Here is an 18,918-nt window from a genome sequence, read left to right on the forward strand (position 1 = left end):
ATAGGATTCAGGGTGGGGCAACACGACACAAAAATGGAGTGCCAGCCCTTGCCCTTCTTCCCAGGTGGTGCACTTGTTTGAAACAGCACCAAAGCAGAGAACCCTTGTCCCAAGAAGAGCCTGAGATCCTACCGATCTGCCTAACATTATCAGCATTCAAAACTTCAGTCACCTGGCTGGGCATGGTGGCTTATGCCTGCAATCCTAGCACTTTGGGAGGCCTCCCGAGGTGGAAGCGTCCCTTGAGCCCAGGAGTTCGAGACCAGCCTGAGTAGCACAGCAAGACGCCCTTCTCTACAAAATAATACAAGAATTAGCCGGGCATGGCGGCATGCACCAGCTACCCAGGAGGCTGATGCAGGAGGATCGCTTAAGCCCAGGAGTTTGAGGTTGTAGTGATGCCACTGCACTTTAGCCTGCACAAAGAACAAAATCCTGTCTCAAAAAACAAAAAGCTTTCAAGAGAATTGGCTCAGAGCAAGAAAAAAAAAACTTTATTCACCTGAACCTGGTTGTTTGCCCTCCCTCCACACTGCTCTTGGCCCCCATTCAAGGGCTTCTTCAGCGAGTTGTTATATTCCGTGGCACGAGCCCCAGAATGCTGGTGTGATTTCACTAGGTTGTACTGACTAACCAGAGCTGACTCACTGGTCCAAGACTGGGTTTCCAATATGTGCCCCATTCTTAGCATCAGCAGAACACAATCTAGAAAAGAGCCGTGTGGGAAAGAGCAAACGGAATTGTGAATTTGAAAGTCAATGACTTGCTACCTAAAGTGTGGGCGCTGAGAACCCGATTTCTGCTATAGTGAGAAAGTGATAACATGAAGTTATTGATCTGATTTAGAATCATCAAGCCTGAATATGTCACATGTGCCAGCCCCAAAATGACTTGAAGTTTGGTGCCTGTGCTCCCCTCATTCCCTCCTCCACACACGTCCCCAGCGGTGGCAACACCACTGCGGAACTGAGGGCTTTGTTTTCGACAGCCTGAGGGTCTGTTTTGAAGCTATCATCACCTGGCTTCTAAGGAGAAAATCTTCAGTGGTGTCCTGTGAGATGGGGAGACCCCTGAGCCTCTAGAGCTCAGAGGGCAAAATAAATTTCTGTTGTTGAAGGCGCTCAGTCTGTTACTTTGTTACAGCAGCTCTAACAAGCTAATACAGCCTCTTCTCTTTATGGGGACTTTTTGTTTTAATTCCATCTTTCAACTTGGGCAGCCCATCTAATGTGGAGGATTAATATGTTCTCATCTTCTGTTTGCTTTTTGATTATTTAATTTATTAATTTAGAGACTGAGTCTCGCTCTGTCGCCAGAGCTAGGTGTGCTTTATGAATCTTTTTTTTTTTTTTTTTTGAGACAGAGTCTACCTCAGGCTAGAGTGAGTGCCCGTGGCGTCAGCCTAGCTCACAGCAACCTCAAACTCCTGGGCTCAAGCAATCCTGCTGCCTCAGCCTCCCGAGTAGCTGGGACTACAGGCGTGCACCACCATGCCCGGCTAATTTTTTCTATATATATTAGTTGGCCAATTAATTTCTATTTATAATAGAGACAGGGTCTTGCTCTTGCTCAGGCTGGTTTTGAACTCCTGACCTCGAGCAATCCGCCCGCCTCAGCCTCCTAGAGTGCTAGGATTACAGGCGTGAGCCACCGCGCCTGGCCCTTTTTGATTCTTAATAAACTAATTATTAATTCTTCCAATATGTATCTTGTGCTAAGCTCCTGGGGAAGACCCAGCCCTGCCTCTTCAATAAGGAGAGTGACTGCCAAGTACTAGGACATTAAATAATGCCAACTCCCCGCCCTAGCTCCATTGGTGTCTGCTTCTCACACTGGTCTCTGCTGCTCAGGCAGAAGCCGAGAAACCAGACTGGCAGGGTGGGGTGTGTTCTGCCCCATCTCCCCCGGACGCATCAAGGCTGCGTCCTGCCGCTCCTGCCATTGTCCCAACTCCAGTGTTCACAGAGATGCTCCAGCACCCTGGCCTTGTGGTCCCTGGACCTCCTCTCATGCAGTGATGGCCCCTGCACTCCATGTCACCCATCCATCCCTCCTGCTCCCATGGTCACCTCTTGGACTGCGTTATTGCCAGAAACAGCCATTTCCAGAAAGAATAACCGAAGCGTCCCTGTCCAGCTGGCTCCTCCAACCTCGTGGGTCCCCATCAATCCGCTGACTCTTCGGCCTCCTTTCCATCCGCCACCTGCCGTATGCGGCTGGGACCCCGCAGCCTCCCATCTCAGTAGCACACTTGCCAACCTAGCGTGTCCCCTCCTTCACAGCGCCACCTGGATGGACCCAGCCGTAGCTGAGTGAGTGCTGGGGGGGCTCATCGGGACCACTATACTTTTTTTTTCAGAGATTGCCAACCTCTACCGGGTCTTCCCTCCACGCTGCTCACTTCTGCTTCACTTGGAATGATTTTCAAACCATCCTTACTCTCCTCAAACCCCAGACCTCCCCTCCTTTCCCCATTCGGCAGATGCCCTTGTCACCTGATTGACCAAGAATACAGACGCCACCCAAAGGTACTCTCTCAACTTCTTGCTGCCCTGTGGTTGACCTAGGCAGGCAACTACCTTCTTCCCTTCTTCTCTCCTACCATAAGGTCTGACGCCGGCCCTCCCACCTACACTTTCATCCAGTCCCCGTAGGTTAGCTTTCTTACCTAGATCATTCTCGTTGTTTTGGTTTTTCCTACTGGGTTTTTTTTTTTTTTTTTTTTTTTTTAGCAGAGTCTCGCTTTGTTGCCCAGGCTAGAGTGAGTGCCGTGGCGTCAGCCTAGCTCACAGCAACCTCAAACTCCTGGGCTCCCGAGTAGCTGGGACTACAGGCATGCACCACCATGCCCCGCTAATTTTTTCTATATATATCAGTTGGCTAATTAATTTCTTTCTATTTATGGTAGAGACGGGGTCTCGCTCTTGCTCAGGCTGGTTTTGAACTCCTGACCTCGAGCAATCCGCCTGCCTCGGCCTCCCAGAGAGCTAGGATTACAGGCGTGAGCCACCGCGCCTGGCTGGCCGGATTAGCTTTCTTAACTCGATCATTCTCGTTGTTTTGGTTTTTCCTACTGGTTTTTAAACATGCTCAACTCTTCTCCCACTAACCACCATCAAAATAAATAAATAAATAAACTATCCTAGACCCCACAACTCCTATAGCTATTGCTTTAGGCTTTCCTTTTCTCTTCCCAGTCAGACTTCTAGAAAGAGCCATCCCTCCTCCTCACGGACTCCATGTCCTCGGCTCACCCCCGGCCCGCCGCAGTGTGGCTCCTGCCTCCGTCCCTGGCCAAGCCCAGCGGTGTCCCCCGGTCACTGCCGGCCTTCTCAGCTGCATTAGGTACTGCCGTCCCCTCTCTCCTTATCACCAGTCTCACCCCAACCCGCCCCTTGAGACACTTCCAGAACACTCTTCTGGCTGTCCTACCCCCCACCCACTGGCTTTCTGGGCTGCTTTGCAGGCTCGTCCTCCTCTGGCTAACAGATGTCAAAGCTCTCGTCACCTCACCCTACTCTCTACTCCCTGGGAGACCTCACTTGCAGGGCTTCCATTCCCACCTACGCCCAGATGTCTCACAGATGTTTTCTCTGAGTTCCAAATGTATATATCCAAGTGACATTTGAAATGTCCCTGTGAAAACATCAAAGGCACCTCAAACTCATGATCTTCCTCCGTCCCTACCCCCTAAAGCTGTATTTGTCCAGTCTCCCCACCAGCAGTTCAGGAGCTGAAACCAGGAGTCATCTCTGTCCCTTCCTGCCCCTTACTGTTCACCATGTCCAGTCTCCTTCCAAGTTCTCATGATGTGTTTTCTAAAACCTATCCACGCTGTATATGGCCATCCATGGCCCTCCAAGCTTCCCTCATTCTGGACTTCCCTCTTCTGAAATAAGGCAATAGCTTCGTACTGCTATAGAAACCCCATTCTTGGAATGTGTTTTCTATACTAGGGCTAGAATCATCTTTATAAAATACAAAATGCATAAACCAAAACCAACCCCCCACACACAAAAAACAAAATCTTTAAAAAAAATAGTTTCCCCACTTGTAATCCTAGTACTCTGGGAGGCCGAGGAAGGAGGATCACCTGAGCTCAGGAGTTCAAGACCAGCCTGAACAACAGCAAGACCCCGTCTTTACTAAAAACAGAAAAAAAAAAAAATTAGCCGGGCATTGTGGACCATACCTGTAGTCCCAGCTACCAGGGAGGCTGAGGCAGGAGGATCGCTTGAGCCCGGGAGTGTGGGGTTGCAGTGAGTTATGATGACACCACTGCACTCTACCTGGAGCAGCAGAGTGAGACTCTCAAAAACAAGAAAAAATAGTTTCCCATTGTTCTTGGGATAAAACCTAAAATCTTTTTTTTTTTTTTTTAAAGATACAGTCTCACTCTGTTGCCTGGGCTAGAGTGCCGTGGCATCAGCCTAGCTCACAGCAGCCTCAAACTCCTGGGCTCAAGCGATCCTTCTGCCTCAGCCTCCTGAGTAGCTGGGACTACAGGCATGCGCCACCATGCCCGGCTAATTTTTTCTATATATTTTTAGTTGGCCAATTAATTTCTTTCTATTTTTAGTAGAGACAGCGTCTTGCTCTTGCTCAGGCTGGTTTTGAACTCCTGACCTTGAGCAATCCACCCACCGTGGCCTCCCAGAGTGCTAGGATTACAGACAAAACCTAAAATCTTTACCATAGCCAGATGTCCTGGCCCCTGCCCACCTTCCCAACATCAGTTCAAGTTAGACTTTCACTTACTGTCTTGTGTGTGGCCATCTGAGCCTTCTTCCAATTTCTCCACCACTGGCCTCCTTGGGGCTTTGGCACAGGCTGCTTCATCAACCTAGAATGCGCCTCCGCCCCACACCCCAATTCCTCCAGACTCCACTTAAAGGCCTTTCCTGACCCTCTATCTTGGGTAGGTTACCTCTGAGAAGCTCACACAGCACATGGGCCTTAACACGCTTACTTAACACCTCCTGATGAACTTCATCTTTCTTAGACTCCTCTAGAACCAAGCAAGGCCCCTCTACAACCCTTTTGATCACGCTTGTATTCCCAGAAACCAGCACGGAGCTCCGTGCAAACTACGGCCCTCATAAATATTGAAAGAACATGAGACCAACCATCTGCTGTGCTGAAGTTCACCTGGGTGAAGTCCCCAGGTTTGGAGGTTTAGCCACCTTCCTTAGAAGAAAAGTAGAAGGCTTAATATTTAAAAAGCAAAACTGGCTTTAGAGTTACCAGTATCATAACAGTTACCAGTGACTGAGCCCCCAGCGCCGCGCACATTCTGTTTGCATTAGCTAGCTCATTCATTCCCCCAGAAAGCCAGACAAGGCAGGTACTAATTGTTATCATACCCTGTTAAACATGAAACATGAGGAAACCAAACCTCTGGGAAGTTAGCTTTATTGTGCAAATAAAACTGCCCTATATCCGGGGGGAAAGGCAAGACACGTAACCTAAGCATTTGTACTCCCCTAATATGCTGAAAAAAATAACTGCCCCATAGGCGCTGTTTTATTCCAAGTGGGTCCATGACTTCCGGATTCTACCTAGCCCCGCCCCTCGACTCCAGCCCCGCCCCTCAACCGCGGGTCCCTCCTACTCCCGCCCCGGCCGTCGCCCCGCCCCTTTCCCCGTCCCCACCCGTCCCCGCCCCGCCTCTCGTCCCGCCCCCTGCCCTCGCCCGGCCTCCGCGGGGAGCGGCGCTTGCAGTGCGGGCCGTGGCCGCCGGGGGGCAGCCGCGCCGCTCGGGCCCGGCCGCTCTGGGCAGCGCTCCTCGCTCGCCCCTCGGACTCGGCTCCGGCTGCGAGCTGCTGCCCTGCCCGCGCCCAGCGCCGACCGCCGGGTCCCCGCGCCGGACCCAGTACCTCGGCTCCTCTGGGCCGGACCGAGGTCGCAAGCAGCACCGCGGGGTGTGGGGCGGAACCAGGAGATGAAATGACAACGTCAACCCTCCAGGTACCTGGCACGGCCAAGGCGGCGCGGCGGGGCCTGCGGGCCGCAGAGCGGGGCGGGCGGGCGGCCTCCTCGGAGCCCCGGCCTCGCGGCCCCCGCCCCCGCCGCCCCGCCTCCACCCGTTTCTGTTCACGCGCTCGGAGCCGAGCGGCGTCTCCACCCCCAGGTCCCGGCCCTCGCCCAGCTGGCCGAGCCCCGTGGCCGCTTCGTGCCCCCGGCGCCCCGGGACCGCCGTGTTGGTCGGCATCACCCGGCCTCACGGGCCGCCTCGGGGAGCCCGGCTCGGGGTCCGGCTGGTCGCCCAGAGAGCGATGCTCACTCCCTTCTCCTGCCCCGGGTCCTGGAAGCCCCTCGGCCCCCCCTTTGGCACAAGGCCCGGCTTCTTCCTCAGTCTCGACTTCCTCTTTTCGGCCTGCGACCCTTCATTCATTCCCTAGGTAGAGAAGGGTGGTGCCACCTAGACGAATGACGGACCCACCCTCCAGGTGCTGTCAGTCTTGTAGGGCCAGAAAAGATAAACATGCTCGGGCGTCAGTCTGGGGTTTGTATCTCAGCTCTGCCACTCACTAGCATGTGACCTTGGGCTACCTTTTTGATCGTGAAATCTCAGGTTTCCTTGTCTGTAAAATGGGTTAATACCCTGTAAGGTTGTGACAATGGCTCTAGATTGAATAACTCAATTAAAGTATTCTTACCATAGTGTCTGGTACATAGTAAATGCACAGTAAGGACGGCAGGTAAAGTGCCTGAGGAAGTTAGGTAGGACTTCCTGGAAGCAGGGGCATCCGAGGAAGGGCAGCATTCAGACGCCTGGAGGTGGGGCGGATGGTTACTCCAGGTAAAGGAAGACATGGGGCCAGGCGTGAATAGGCTGGGGTACTAGGCTAGGAGTTAGATGGAGTCCAAAGCCAGACCTCCCCATCAGCCAGCAGAAGCTGCAGATCCCATCTGCCCAGCCAGTTTTTATATGGCCTGTGAGCTAAGAACGCTTTTTATGTTTTTTAAAAAATAGCTGAAGACATAACTCACATACCACGCAACTCACCCATTTAAAGGGTACAGTTCAATGCTATTAGTATATCCACAGAATTGTGCAGCCATCACCACAATCACGTTTTGGAACATCTTTCTGCTGGGCACAGTGGTTCCAGACTGTAATCCCAGAGTTTTGAGAGGCTGAGGCAGGAGGATCACTTGAGGCCAGGAGTTCCAGACCAGCCTGAACTGAAACCCTGTCTCAAAAACAAGAACAAAAAGCTTCATCACTCCCAAAAGAAACGTTGCACCCTTTAGCTGTCACCCCCCAATCCCTCCATTCCTCCCAGCTCCATGCAACCAGTAATCTACATTCTGTGTCTATGAATTTGCCTATTCTGGGCATTTTATATAAATGGTGTCATACAATATGTGGTCCTTTATGTCATAGGTTTTTACATTTTTTTAAATGGAAGACATGTTGCATGACACTTGCAAATCATGAAATTCAAATTTCAGTGTCTATAAATAAAGTTTTATTGGAACGCATCCCCGCTCATTTATTTACGTGTTGTCTGTGGCTGCTTCTGTGCTACAAAGGTAGAGCTGAGTATTTGCTACAGAGGTGGCTGGCTGGCAAAACCTAAAATATTTATTGTCTGGTCCTTTACGGAACGTTTGCCAGCCCTTCTGTCTGCATACCCTTGTTACCCTTTTCTTTCCTCCTCATCCTTTGCCATATGTGTTACTAGAGATGCAACAGGGCTGGCAGTTTTATTTGTCACCTTACCCTCTTGTTAGGCAAAACTGTTTCTATTGAAACTTAAGCCTCCTGCATGTGAAAAACTCTAAGTGGTTGCCAGAAAAATCTACTGCATCCTTAGGTGCATTAATAGAGGATCTAGAAGGAGGGAGGGAATGGGTCTGCTCTGCTCCATGGGGGACAGAGACTACCTGAGGTATTGTTGTGCTGAGGACAGACCCAAGAAAGCAGCTGTATAGAGTAAAAATGTCCAAGGAACCGGGGGTGTTTGCTCTGGAGAAGAGATGCCACCAGGGGCCGGAGCACTGCCTTCAGGTCTCATGTGAAGGAACATCATAAAGGAAAACAGTAGACAAGTGGCGCTTGTGTGGAAGCTAATTGTCCGAGAAGGTTCATTCTCTGTGGATGGTAGAGGGAGCCAAAGCTTGAAAATAGCAGCCGGCACCTGCACCCTTCTTGTCTCTTCCATCTGGTGGGTTCCATTAACTCAACCTGGCCCGACTCACCCAGACCCGTCCCCTCTGTAGAACCATCTGTGAGTCTTTCTTTCGGAGCTGGCAGATGAGGAAGGGCTGACAAATGCCCTGGCCCTGCCGAGAGCCCATCAGGAGGTGTATCATTTGCTGTGCCTAGAACTGTGGCTCTGGGGTGGGGTCTGCCTGCCCGGCAGCCAGTGCTGGGTCCAACTGAGGCGGGGGAAGCTGGTGTGCTTCCTGGGTTGGTGAAACTGTAGTTTTAAAAAGTGGATATGTAGGTGCTCTCAGTTCAGCCTAGGACACAGCCTACCGGATTTATTAGATATCCAAAGACACTCACTCTGACAGAGTTTTTTTTTTTTTTTTTTTTGAGACACAGTCTTGCTTTGTTGCCCAGGCTACAGTGAGTGCCATGGTGTCAGCCTAGCTCACAGCAACCTCAAATTCCTGGGCTCAAGTGATCCTCCTGCCTCAGCCTGCCAAGTAGCTGGGACTACAGGCATGCGCCACCATGCCCGGCTAATTTTTTGTATATATACTTTTAGTTGGTCAATTAATTTCTTTCTATTTATAGTAGAGACAGGGTCTCGCTCATGCTCTGGCTGGTTTCGAACTCCTGACCTCGAGCAATCTGCCTGCGTCGGCCTCCCAAAGTGCTAGGATTACAGGCGAAAGCCACTTCGCTCGGCCTCTCACAGAGTTCTTAGAAGGTTCCAGAGGACAGTTCCCCTCAATTGGCAGCGCATCGCTGCCTCTGGAGTAAGCAAGCACTTTTCATACTTGAGCGAACTGGTATATTGAGCCGTTTGTCTAAGCATCACCTCCCTGGGTGTTGACTTTTTCTTCTAGAGAAACAGGTTGCGTTGGGCCAGTAGAAGGGGTAGAGATGCCTTTAAGTCTCTCACAGACACTCAGGTCGATGAAGCACTCTCTTGGATGGCTGGCTCTTCTCTGGCCCTGAGGCCAAGTGCGGTTTCTGGCCTCCTAGCTGAGCAAATCATCAATCACTTGCTTCCGGGTGTCCCCTCTTCCAGGCTCTCCGTCTCATTTCTCTTTCCCTCGAGGCAGTGGAATAGAAAGTCCTGTGGAGTCGCCCTTTAAGCCCCAGCCTGAGATACTAGGTCAGGTGTCCACTTGCCGAGATCCAGAGTGAGGATCGAGAAGGAGGTTGCTTTTAACTGGATGAGCGTATTGTGAAGGAGCCAGCTAGCTTTCAAAGCCTCCTTTTAAGGCCTTCCTAGGAGATGTTGGAGAAGTAGGCCAGTGTAATGGTCTGAGAGTGATAAATCCACAGGCCTGGTGACATCTCTCATCATACCTCATCCGGCTGCCTGTGACCCCAGGGGCTTTCGAGATCTCCTAGGAAGCACTGAGCTATCTGCTTTGCCTTTCCAGAAAGCCATTGATCTGGTGACAAAAGCCACAGAAGAGGATAAGGCCAAGAATTACGAGGAGGCGCTGCGGCTCTACCAGCATGCTGTGGAGTATTTCCTCCACGCTATCAAGTGTGAGTCAGACGTGGGGTCCTCCCTGGCTGCGGCGAGGAGAAGAGGGTGGGCGCGCGGGGCTCACAGGGTCCCTCTCTGGTTTCCCGTTGCAGATGAGGCACACAGCGACAAGGCTAAGGAGAGCATTCGAGCCAAGTGCATGCAGTACCTAGACCGGGCTGAGAAGCTCAAGGATTATTTACGAAACAAAGAGAAGCACGGCAAGAAGCCAGTGAAAGAGAGTCAGAGTGAGGGCAAGGGGTGAGTGTGCAGGGCAGCCTGGAGCCCCCGACCATGTGTACCCTCTTCATGTGCCGCTGTCACTCTTGGTGCTAATGCTGCCTTGGACATCCACAGCGCCTGCCTTATGGGGAATTCACCCCATGATATGGTAATGGCAGTGCCGACAGCTGCTTTCGTTAAGCACTTCACGGAATCCCTCCGTGCACATCATCTCTTCGGATCTGCACACAAAAGCTGTGGGGGACGGGACACCCAGCTGGAGGCTGTCAGCCTTGGACTCTGCAGCCCAACTCTCGGGGCATAACCTGGCTCTGTCACTTCCTAGCCGTGTGGCCCTGGACAAACGCCATGACCCCCTGTGCCTCCATTCTCCACATCTGGGGGTGGGGGGAGATAACAGAACTCACCTCTAGCATTGCCGTAAAGCAGGCGTCCTCAAACTACGCCCCACGGGCCACATACGGGCCTGTTTTTGCCCGTTTGTTTTTTTACTTCAAAATAAGATATGTGCAGTGTGCATAGGGATTTGTTCATAGTTTTTTTAAAACTATAGTCTGGCCCTCCAACGGTCTGAGAGACAGTGAATTGGCCCCGTTTAAAAAGTTTGAGGACCCCTGTTGTAAAGAGAGGATGTGGGTGACGCCCTTAGAGGAGAGCGTGGCACACGGTCAGCAGCCGGCCAGGGCCAGCCGCTGTCATAATCTAAGCATCATCATCTCATCTGACAGGTGAGGCAGACGACTCAGAGGTTCAGAGATTTGCCAAGGCCACAGAGCTAGTACGTGATGGAGCCTGGACCCATGTGGTCCCCGTCTCTGACTCCTGAGCCAGTGCTTTCTGCACAGCCTCTCACCTCTGGGCTTCACCCACCGCGGTGATTCTCGTGAGCTGAGCACACGCCAGTGCTGTCCTGCAGGCAGGGCTAGGGGAGGGTCCTCAGGCCAGGAGGGTCACAGCAGGAGAGGGGTGGGTGGTGTGTCAGCTGCCTCACCAGAACCGAGGCGCTCTCCCCTCCCGGATGGAGGGTACGTGCCCCAGAGAGAGAGAGAGACAGACTTAGGAGCGGGCAGGAGGCCGAGGACCTCCATAAGGGATTAAAGAGTTTTGAGGATGACAAATGATGTCAGGGTAGGACTCATCACTGGGATGAGGGTAGTTACCATGTGGTTCTCCCCAGGTGTTCCCTTGCAGATCTACATTTTTCCTCTTCTCTGTCCTTGGGCGCATGACTACTTTGGAGTCACAGCCACATGCTGTCTGTCCCTGAGTCTGTACGAAAGGCTCGCGACAGCTGCGTAGCTTCCCTGGCTGCTCTTTAAGTGCAGCGAAGGCACATTTCCCTCACCAGCCTTTGCGAGAGGGCTGAGGCCGCTTTTCTCCTTCCCTTAATGAAGAAACAAGGCTGGGTCACTGGAGTGTGTGTTGCAGGATCAGAGGCGAGTTGCTCAGAGTGTGGGCCCAGACATCCTCAAGGTACCTGCTTGCCGGGCACTCATCGGTGTGAGCAAGGGCAGTGCTCCTTGACCACCGTGCCGGTGGCAGAGGCTGGCCTCACTCAAGAGCCTCCCTGCTCCCAGGCTGAAAGTCCAGCTTGTGATCACCTGTCTCCTTTCCCAGCAGCGATAGTGACAGCGAAGGGGATAATCCGGAAAAAAAGAAATTACAAGAACAACTGATGGGTAAGAGGCTCGAGGCGCTGTGGCAGTGGGAGGGGACAAGGCGTGGGGCCCTGTTGGGTCGGCTCCTGTTCATGGGCCGGGCACGGGTCTGCCTTCCTCTTGCAGGTGCCGTTGTCATGGAGAAGCCCAACATACGGTGGAATGATGTGGCCGGGCTGGAGGGGGCCAAGGAGGCCCTCAAAGAAGCTGTCATTTTGCCAATTAAATTTCCACACTTGTTCACAGGTGAGAGTTGAGCCACTTTAGGCCCAGACAAAGAAAAAAATAATAATATTAACCGGGCTTCTAAGGGAGCCAGCCCAGGCTGCCCATCCTGCAGGGGGCCCAGTCCCAGACTGCTCACCATGGTCAAAAACACTTTTGTGACTAGACCTATGTGCTGGCCATCACAGTGGGTGGGCAGGGCTAGCCAGTATCACTTTTCAAGGTCATGGGGTTATTAGCAAGGGCTGGGGCCAGGCTCTCAGTAGGTAATTTAGTTCTGTTCACTCCTTTGCTCCTACAATCATTTTACAAATTTTTTCTTACTGTATTTACAATGACTAAAGATTTGCCTTTTTTTGTTCCCTTTCCCCAGTCAGCAAGAAGCTCACTTCCGTTTGCTCTCTCTTGTAGGCAAGCGTACGCCTTGGCGAGGGATACTGCTCTTTGGACCCCCTGGCACAGGGAAATCCTACCTGGCCAAAGCTGTGGCCACAGAGGCCAACAACTCCACCTTCTTCTCTGTGTCCTCCTCAGATCTGATGTCCAAGTGGTTGGGGGAGAGTGAGAAGTAAGTCAGCCCTGGCAGCTGCCGGTGGACCAGCTGCTGGTGACCCCTGCCTCTTGGGGTCACCTCCCAGAGGAGCTGCTGTTTGACATTCAGAGAGAATAGCCAGATTGAATGGGACACTGTCCTGACAAAGGCGGGTGAACTTGGGAGAGATGAGGTGCCCAAGAAGGGAAGGGAAAGGAGCCAAGAATTGGCTAGCAGCTGAGTGTCCCCTGATGGGGCATTTTATATATTAATAGTTCACTTATATCCCACACTGACTTCCATTTTGCAGATGAAGAAACTGAGGCTCAGAGGAAGGGAAATGACTTGTGCTAAGTCCAGAGCCAACGAATGGGGCTCCCAGAGTTTGAAGCAGATGCTAAGCCTTGCCCTTCCTCTTGGTACAGTGGGGCCAGAGGATTGGTCACCACTATTTTTTCTGTGATCCAGGCATGACTGTTGTCTCAGCCTCTCCGTGGGAAGGGCAAGAGGAGAGAAGTGGCAGCTGGGCCCTGGGTGGGCGTGTACGACAGACTCTGACCCTGTTTCTCACCTCCACAGATTAGTCAAGAACCTGTTTGAGCTGGCCCGGCAGCACAAGCCCTCCATCATCTTCATCGACGAGGTGGATTCCCTCTGTGGATCCCGAAACGAAAATGAGAGCGAGGCCGCCCGGAGGATCAAAACGGAGTTCTTGGTCCAAATGCAGGGTACGTGCTAGTCCCAGGTCCCCCCTTGGTCTTCCCTCTACCTAAAGCCAGCGCCTGGCTTCATTATTTAGCTGTGGCTAGAGTCCTTCCCAGCCCATCTCCTCAGGCTGGGGACGGCCTGTCCCCGGGAGAGGCTCCTGAGGCCCCTGCCACGCCGACTACTCTGGGGCAGGCAGTGCTGGAAGTCTCTTCACCCTTGGCAAAGCCAGACCAGACCCTGGTTTAATTTCAGTTGGGACCTTGCCAGTGGTGGCACAGGGATGGCTTCAGTTGATGACACACAAAGCCCCTGAGGTCTGTCCCCACAGGTTGTGACTTACCCTTGCAGGTGTCCCGAGTCAGTGTCTTTTGTCTCCCTTTCTTAGGTGTGGGGAATAACAACGATGGGACTCTGGTTCTTGGTGCCACAAACATCCCGTGGGTGCTGGATTCAGCCATTAGGAGGAGGTAAGTCTTCCCAGGAGGAGCCAGGGACTGAAGTCTTTGTCCAGCCATGGTCAGCCTCCCGGCGTAGCCTGACCTCATTCCTCCGGAGTCTTCCCCGTGCCTGCAGGTCGAGCAGATTCCTGTCTCATCTCATGAGTCTCTGTGCTGCCCCTTCCGTTAGTAGCATCCTGCCATCTGCTCTCAATTCCTGCCATGTGCTCGGCTCTCTAGGTTTGAAAAGCGAATTTACATCCCCTTGCCAGAGGAAGCCGCCCGTGCCCAGATGTTCCGGTTGCATCTGGGGAGCACACCCCACAACCTCACAGATGCCAACATCCACGAGCTGGCCCGCAAGACAGAGGGCTACTCAGGCGCAGACATTAGCATCATTGTGCGGGACTCCCTCATGCAGCCCGTTAGAAAAGTACAGTCAGCAACACACTTCAAAAAGGTGAGTGACCAGCAAGCAACTGCTTAGAAAATGTCACAGAAAGGGAGGGACATGTCGGTTTTCTTTGCCAGCTCCCTGGTCCTGCTGCCTGGCTGCTCATATTACTGAGGTGACGTATTATTGGTCTTCCAGAGAGTCAAGGACAAGTGCCAGGAGGGGCTACTGGCTTCGGGGGCAGGGCTGTACCCACGTCCCCCTCCTGGCAGTTCTTGCTTGAGTGTGACCATCTCAGAATATGGAAAGCCAGAGGACAGCGCACCCTCTGAGCAGCTGGCTGTCTCCATCAGCACTCCATTGCACCAAACAAATGTCTGGAAAGTGCTGGATATAGAATTACTGATTGTAAGGAAGGCTCATCCATTTGTTCAGCAAATCTTCACTGAGGGTTTGCTGTGGGTCCTACTGTGTGCCTGGCACTGTCCTAGGTGTTGGGGAGACATTAGTGACAAGAGCCAAAAATCTCTGCCCTCCAGGAGCCTCCTTTCTGGTGGGAGGGGACAGTAAAGGAAATGCTGGTCTCGCAGAGGTGATGGGGGGAGCAGGGAGAGAGCAAGAGTCTCTGGAGAGGGCTGGGCAGGCTGCACTGTCAAAGGACACTGCAGGGGGACATGTGCGTCAAGAGTTGAAGCAGGTGAGGAAATGAGCCTTGGGGAGGACATTTGTGGAATGTTCTGCCAATGCAGCAGACTTCAGTTGGAAAAACATTTCTGATGTCACCAAGTCCATGGTGTGATTCGATGGCATTAATGAGGAAGGCATTTGGAGCTACAAATTGAGATTCTGGGGGACAGTGGCTAGATGTGCCAATACCCAGTCTCTGATCAGCCCGTGGGAGCCCATCCCTCCTCTGACCCTGATGTCCTAGAAACCCTGCATTACCTCTCTTCAGAAGGTCCTTAGAAACCTGAGCTGTCCTGACCCTTCCCCAAACACTAAGGGGCAGCCATTCCAGCCAGTCAAATTCCTGTTTGGTTTCAGGTTTGTGGCCCTTCCCGCACCAACCCCAGCGTTACCATTGATGACCTCCTGACCCCATGCTCACCAGGGGACCCAGGGGCCATGGAGATGACTTGGATGGATGTCCCTGGTGACAAACTCTTAGAACCCGTGGTTTGCATGGTAGGTGGCCACTTGGGAGAAAAGACTGTACAAAACCCAGAAAATTGGGAGCTTGGGTCTAAGCTTACAAATAAGGTCCCCTCCTCCTGTGTTCTGGGTTGCTGTGGCTCCTCCTAAACCAAGAGTGAGTGGCCCTTGCAGCTCTGGGTAGCGGGGGCTCCTGCCATGAGACTCTGCGGGCACCAGGATAGAGGCAGCAGCATTAGCATTTTATACACTTCAGCAAGAAAAGTCAAGTCCAGACAATGTGACTACACCATTCCACGGTTTGGCTGATTTGGTACATAGAAGGGACCAGTAAACGTATGTTGGCATGGTTTGATCTGGTGCAGCTGCAAGGGCAGCCAGCTGCTCGCCCAAATAGTCTGGACCTCTCATCATCTTAGTGTCACCCACGCCGTCCTGGCAGGAGTCTGCCCTGTGCTAGTATGGTGGGCATACAGCTAAGAAATGGACTCCTGGCCGGGTGCAGTGGCTCACACCTGTGATCCTAGCACTCAGGGAGGCTGAGGCGGGTGGGTTGCTCGAGGTCAGGAGTTCGAAACCAGCCTGAGCAAGAGCAAGACCCCGTCTCTACTATAAATAGAAATTAATTGGACAACTAATATATATAGAAAAAATTAGCCGGGCATGGTGGCGCATGCCTGTAGTCCCAGCTACTCAGGAGGCAGAAGCAACAGGATTGCTTGAGCCCAGGAGTTTGAGGTTGCTGTCAGCTAGGCTGATGCCACGGCACTCACTGTAGCCTCGGCAACAAAGTGAGATTCTGTCTCCAAAAAAAAGGAAATGGACTCCTAACAGGAGTTACAAGATGATGGAGCTTAGATTCTCCCAGACCAGAAGTAGGCCTGCCTGGAAATGGTATGAGCTGCCTTGGGAGGGAAGAGGGTCCCTGCCATAGGTGGATTCCAACAGGGCAGCTGTGAGAGTGGCCTCAAGGGCAGCCCTCTTCCCACCCTAGACTGCACGGTTGTGCAGCGAGGCGAGGCTGAGCACCTGGAGCCTGGCTCCTCAGTTGCACGCTCTTGTCTTTGCAGTCGGACATGCTCCGGTCTTTGGCCACTACCCGGCCCACAGTGAATGCAGAAGACCTCCTGAAAGTGAAGAAATTCTCAGAGGACTTTGGACAAGAGAGTTAAAAGCTTCCTCACTTGGGCGATGGTGAAAGTGGGAGGTTGACTGGGGCAAATCCATGGTACTCCCTACATCGGTGGCCAGATAGGGCTGTCGGGCTCATCCTAAGTCACTACAGCGTCCCCTCTGCCATCTGGCTGCCAGCCCCGGAGCAGGAAGGAAGGGCCTCCACAGCCGCAGAGACTCCGCTGCCCGCTGGGCACACAGTGGATCCTGGCTCTTCCTACTTCCTCCTCCTCTCCTCTCCTGGATGCTCACCAACTCCTTTCCGTGCCCGTGTGTCATCTTTTTTTTTTTTAATCTTTTTTCCCCTAAATTAATGCTGCTTGGATTTTCATCTTGTTCGTAAATAAAATCACCTGGAAGCATCAAGGGTTGAGCAGCCGAGATGTGAATGGCACAGACTTTGGACGGCTGGCCAGGCCCCACTAGCCCCCCTCCTTTAATTCCCAAGTTTTGCTCCTTGAGAACAGACTGGCTGACGCCCCTACGTCCCTCCCAGCCCAAGCTCTGCCTCAAAGACTGAGTAAGATAAGCCATTCCTACCCCTCTAGGCTGGCATCCAGGGCCCTGTGTCTTCTTGCAGGAGGAGATGGCTTCTGTGAACACAAAGCTGTTTCGATCAGAATGAGAGAAGGCAGTCAGGCGGGTTTTCACTGCTGCCTTTTCCTCCTGATGTAAGAACACTGAACCCAGCCACTGCCCATGGGTCCCTGTCCTGGAAATAGTCTAATAAATCCTTTTCCCTTTTTGAGCCACCTGAGTGATTGCATCTTTGACTCTTGTCTGGGGCTCTTGCTTCCAATAAAGACCCTCTGGTTTTCTCTCTCTGCTCTCTCCTCTCTTCTCTTCAGCAGAGTAGAAAGTAAGTAGAAGTGTGCGCCAACTGCTGTTCTCAGGCCTGTTCTCCAGTCAGGTGTGTGAGGCCTCTCCCTCTGAGGCCTCAGAAGTGTAGCTGGGGGTGGTTTAGGAGACCTGGATAGAGATCAGATAGACTGCAAGCGGGGAGGCTTATGGGCCAGACCTCACCTGCACCTCTGTTGGTTTGGTCTGGTCTGCCAACATTTAAAAATCAAGAGAGTTGACGTAAAAATTCAGATTTCTGGCTTCTAGAAGATTAAGTTATGCCTCAGAAGATGTAGCAGGCCAAGAAGGTGGCGGAGGAGATTAAGTTAGGTAATGCTGGGCCTGCATCCCCATGAGGCAGCCCATCAGCTGCCCTATTCAGAAGGGGTCACCCTTCCCCCCTCATTGTGCCTCTGATAATGAGACACCAAAGTGGCAGCTTTGGAAATGTGCCTGGCAGGCAGCAGAGCAAGTAGAGGTATCCCACATTCATCCCATGCACACAGATACACCAGCGTCAAACCAGGCTCACACGGACGAGGCCTGGCCTAGGAACTGAAGCCTGTAGCCTATGAAGGGGCTGGTTCTAACCTGCCTTCTAAACCCAGTATTATTCCTCTAGCTTTAGCCCAGAACTGATTAGGTGGCTGACTCTTAGGTCACACTGGCCTTGCACTGCATTTCTTTGCTCTGGTTAGGAGCCTCTGCTGAGCTAAATTCTGACCAGTAGCTCGAGAGTCTGACTCCAGTGCTGCTTTCCAAGGCACTTCCCCCTACATTATCTGGAGCATCGGCAGGCCTGACCTTCAGGTGATACGTATGCAGCAGCTATGGCTGGAATCATTGTCACTTGGGAGTTCTCACCACCAGTTAGATTGTAAATGCTGGAATAAAAGGATATGGACTGCTCTGTCTGTATAGCTTCACTGAGGCTACTTTAAAAGTGTTTGTAAAATTTTACTTCCAGTTACCTTTACTTGAATCAGAAGATCCTTGGTTCCTTTTTTAGCTTATTTCCTTCTCCTTATTGCTTAAATACCCTGACAAGTCATAGGGTTTAAGGGAAATGCTAGGAGTGCTATGGTCATCCCTGTAGCTCTAGTTCAGGGGTCCTCATACTTTTTAAACAGGGCCAGTTCACTGTCCCTCAGACCGTTGGATGGCCCTTAGAGAGTGCGGCGCACATTCCACATACGCACACTGGGGGCCCAGGACAAGTCAGCTGCTAAGCAGGACAGGCAGCGGCAGCAAAAACACCTGGCGGGCCGCAGTTACAGGACACCTGCTCTGGTTAGTGTTCAGACATGCAGCCTTTCCACGGCTCTCTCCACGATCAGCAACAGAACTACTACTGATGCTGAACTGACCTCAGACTGATGCAGCAGCCTTGGATTTGGGCTGCGAGCATGTGACCTGACTTCATCTATGTTAGACTTGTTATATGCAGAAAAATTTCCTTCCTGAAATACTTACTCTGAAATTCACTTCCGTACCTGGAGATTCTGTTCTAAATCCTCTCCCTACGCTGGCTTTCACTGTGAAAGTGGCTTTCTAAAACTTTCATTAAATGGCCGGGCGCGGTGGCTCACGCCTGTAATCCTAGCTCTTGGGAGGCCAAGGCGGGCGGATTGCTCAAGGTCAGGAGTTCAAAACCAGCCTGAGCAAGAGCGAGACCCCGTCTCTACTTTTAAAATAAAAAAAAAAAAAAAATTTAAAAAAAAAATAAATAAATAAAACTTTCATTAGCTCAAGATGCTGATTTGTGTGTATATGTGTTTTTTTGTTGCTGCTATCTGCCAGAAGTTGAAGAGATTTCCATTATTGGCAATGCAAGGATTTGTTGCTAATGATCTACATCACAAAGGTGTTAACCTCAGAAGACAATAAGGAG

At 52.0% G+C, this 18,918-nt stretch overlaps 1 protein-coding gene and 1 non-coding gene across 5 annotated transcripts in view; one reads left to right on the forward strand and one right to left on the reverse strand.

The window, feature by feature from the left end:
• The window catches only part of LOC105858966 (peptide deformylase, mitochondrial), a 48,184-nt gene extending 38,609 nt beyond the window's left edge, over positions 1-9,575 (reverse strand). For 2 of the 3 annotated variants that reach the window (XR_012913691.1, XR_012913689.1), the window contains exon 1: positions 7,010-9,575. This is a non-coding gene — a transcript (peptide deformylase, mitochondrial). Of the gene's footprint in view, positions 1-5,971; positions 6,060-7,009 lie in introns of those variants that run through there. The other variant, XR_012913690.1, reaches the window with a different exon arrangement.
• VPS4A (vacuolar protein sorting 4 homolog A) lies at positions 5,685-16,935 on the forward strand. 2 transcript variants are annotated; one of them, XM_012742436.2, is made up of 11 exons: positions 5,685-5,967; positions 9,574-9,685; positions 9,779-9,926; positions 11,529-11,587; positions 11,693-11,812; positions 12,203-12,359; positions 12,903-13,051; positions 13,417-13,498; positions 13,709-13,928; positions 14,907-15,047; positions 16,085-16,935. In XM_012742436.2, the coding sequence occupies exons 1-11, from the start codon at positions 5,947-5,949 to the stop codon at positions 16,184-16,186; spliced, it is 1,311 nt and encodes a 436-aa protein (XP_012597890.1). In that variant the 5' UTR covers positions 5,685-5,946; the 3' UTR covers positions 16,187-16,935. The 2 variants fall into 2 exon arrangements, with proteins under 2 accessions (XP_012597890.1, XP_012597888.1); XM_012742434.2 differs by having other exon boundaries at positions 5,687-5,967; positions 11,526-11,587.
• Positions 16,936-18,918: the final 1,983 nt, after the last annotated feature.

Source organism: Microcebus murinus, chromosome 20, assembly GCF_040939455.1.
Source record: "Microcebus murinus isolate Inina chromosome 20, M.murinus_Inina_mat1.0, whole genome shotgun sequence".
In the NCBI taxonomy this organism is placed as follows: Eukaryota; Metazoa; Chordata; class Mammalia; order Primates; family Cheirogaleidae; genus Microcebus; species Microcebus murinus.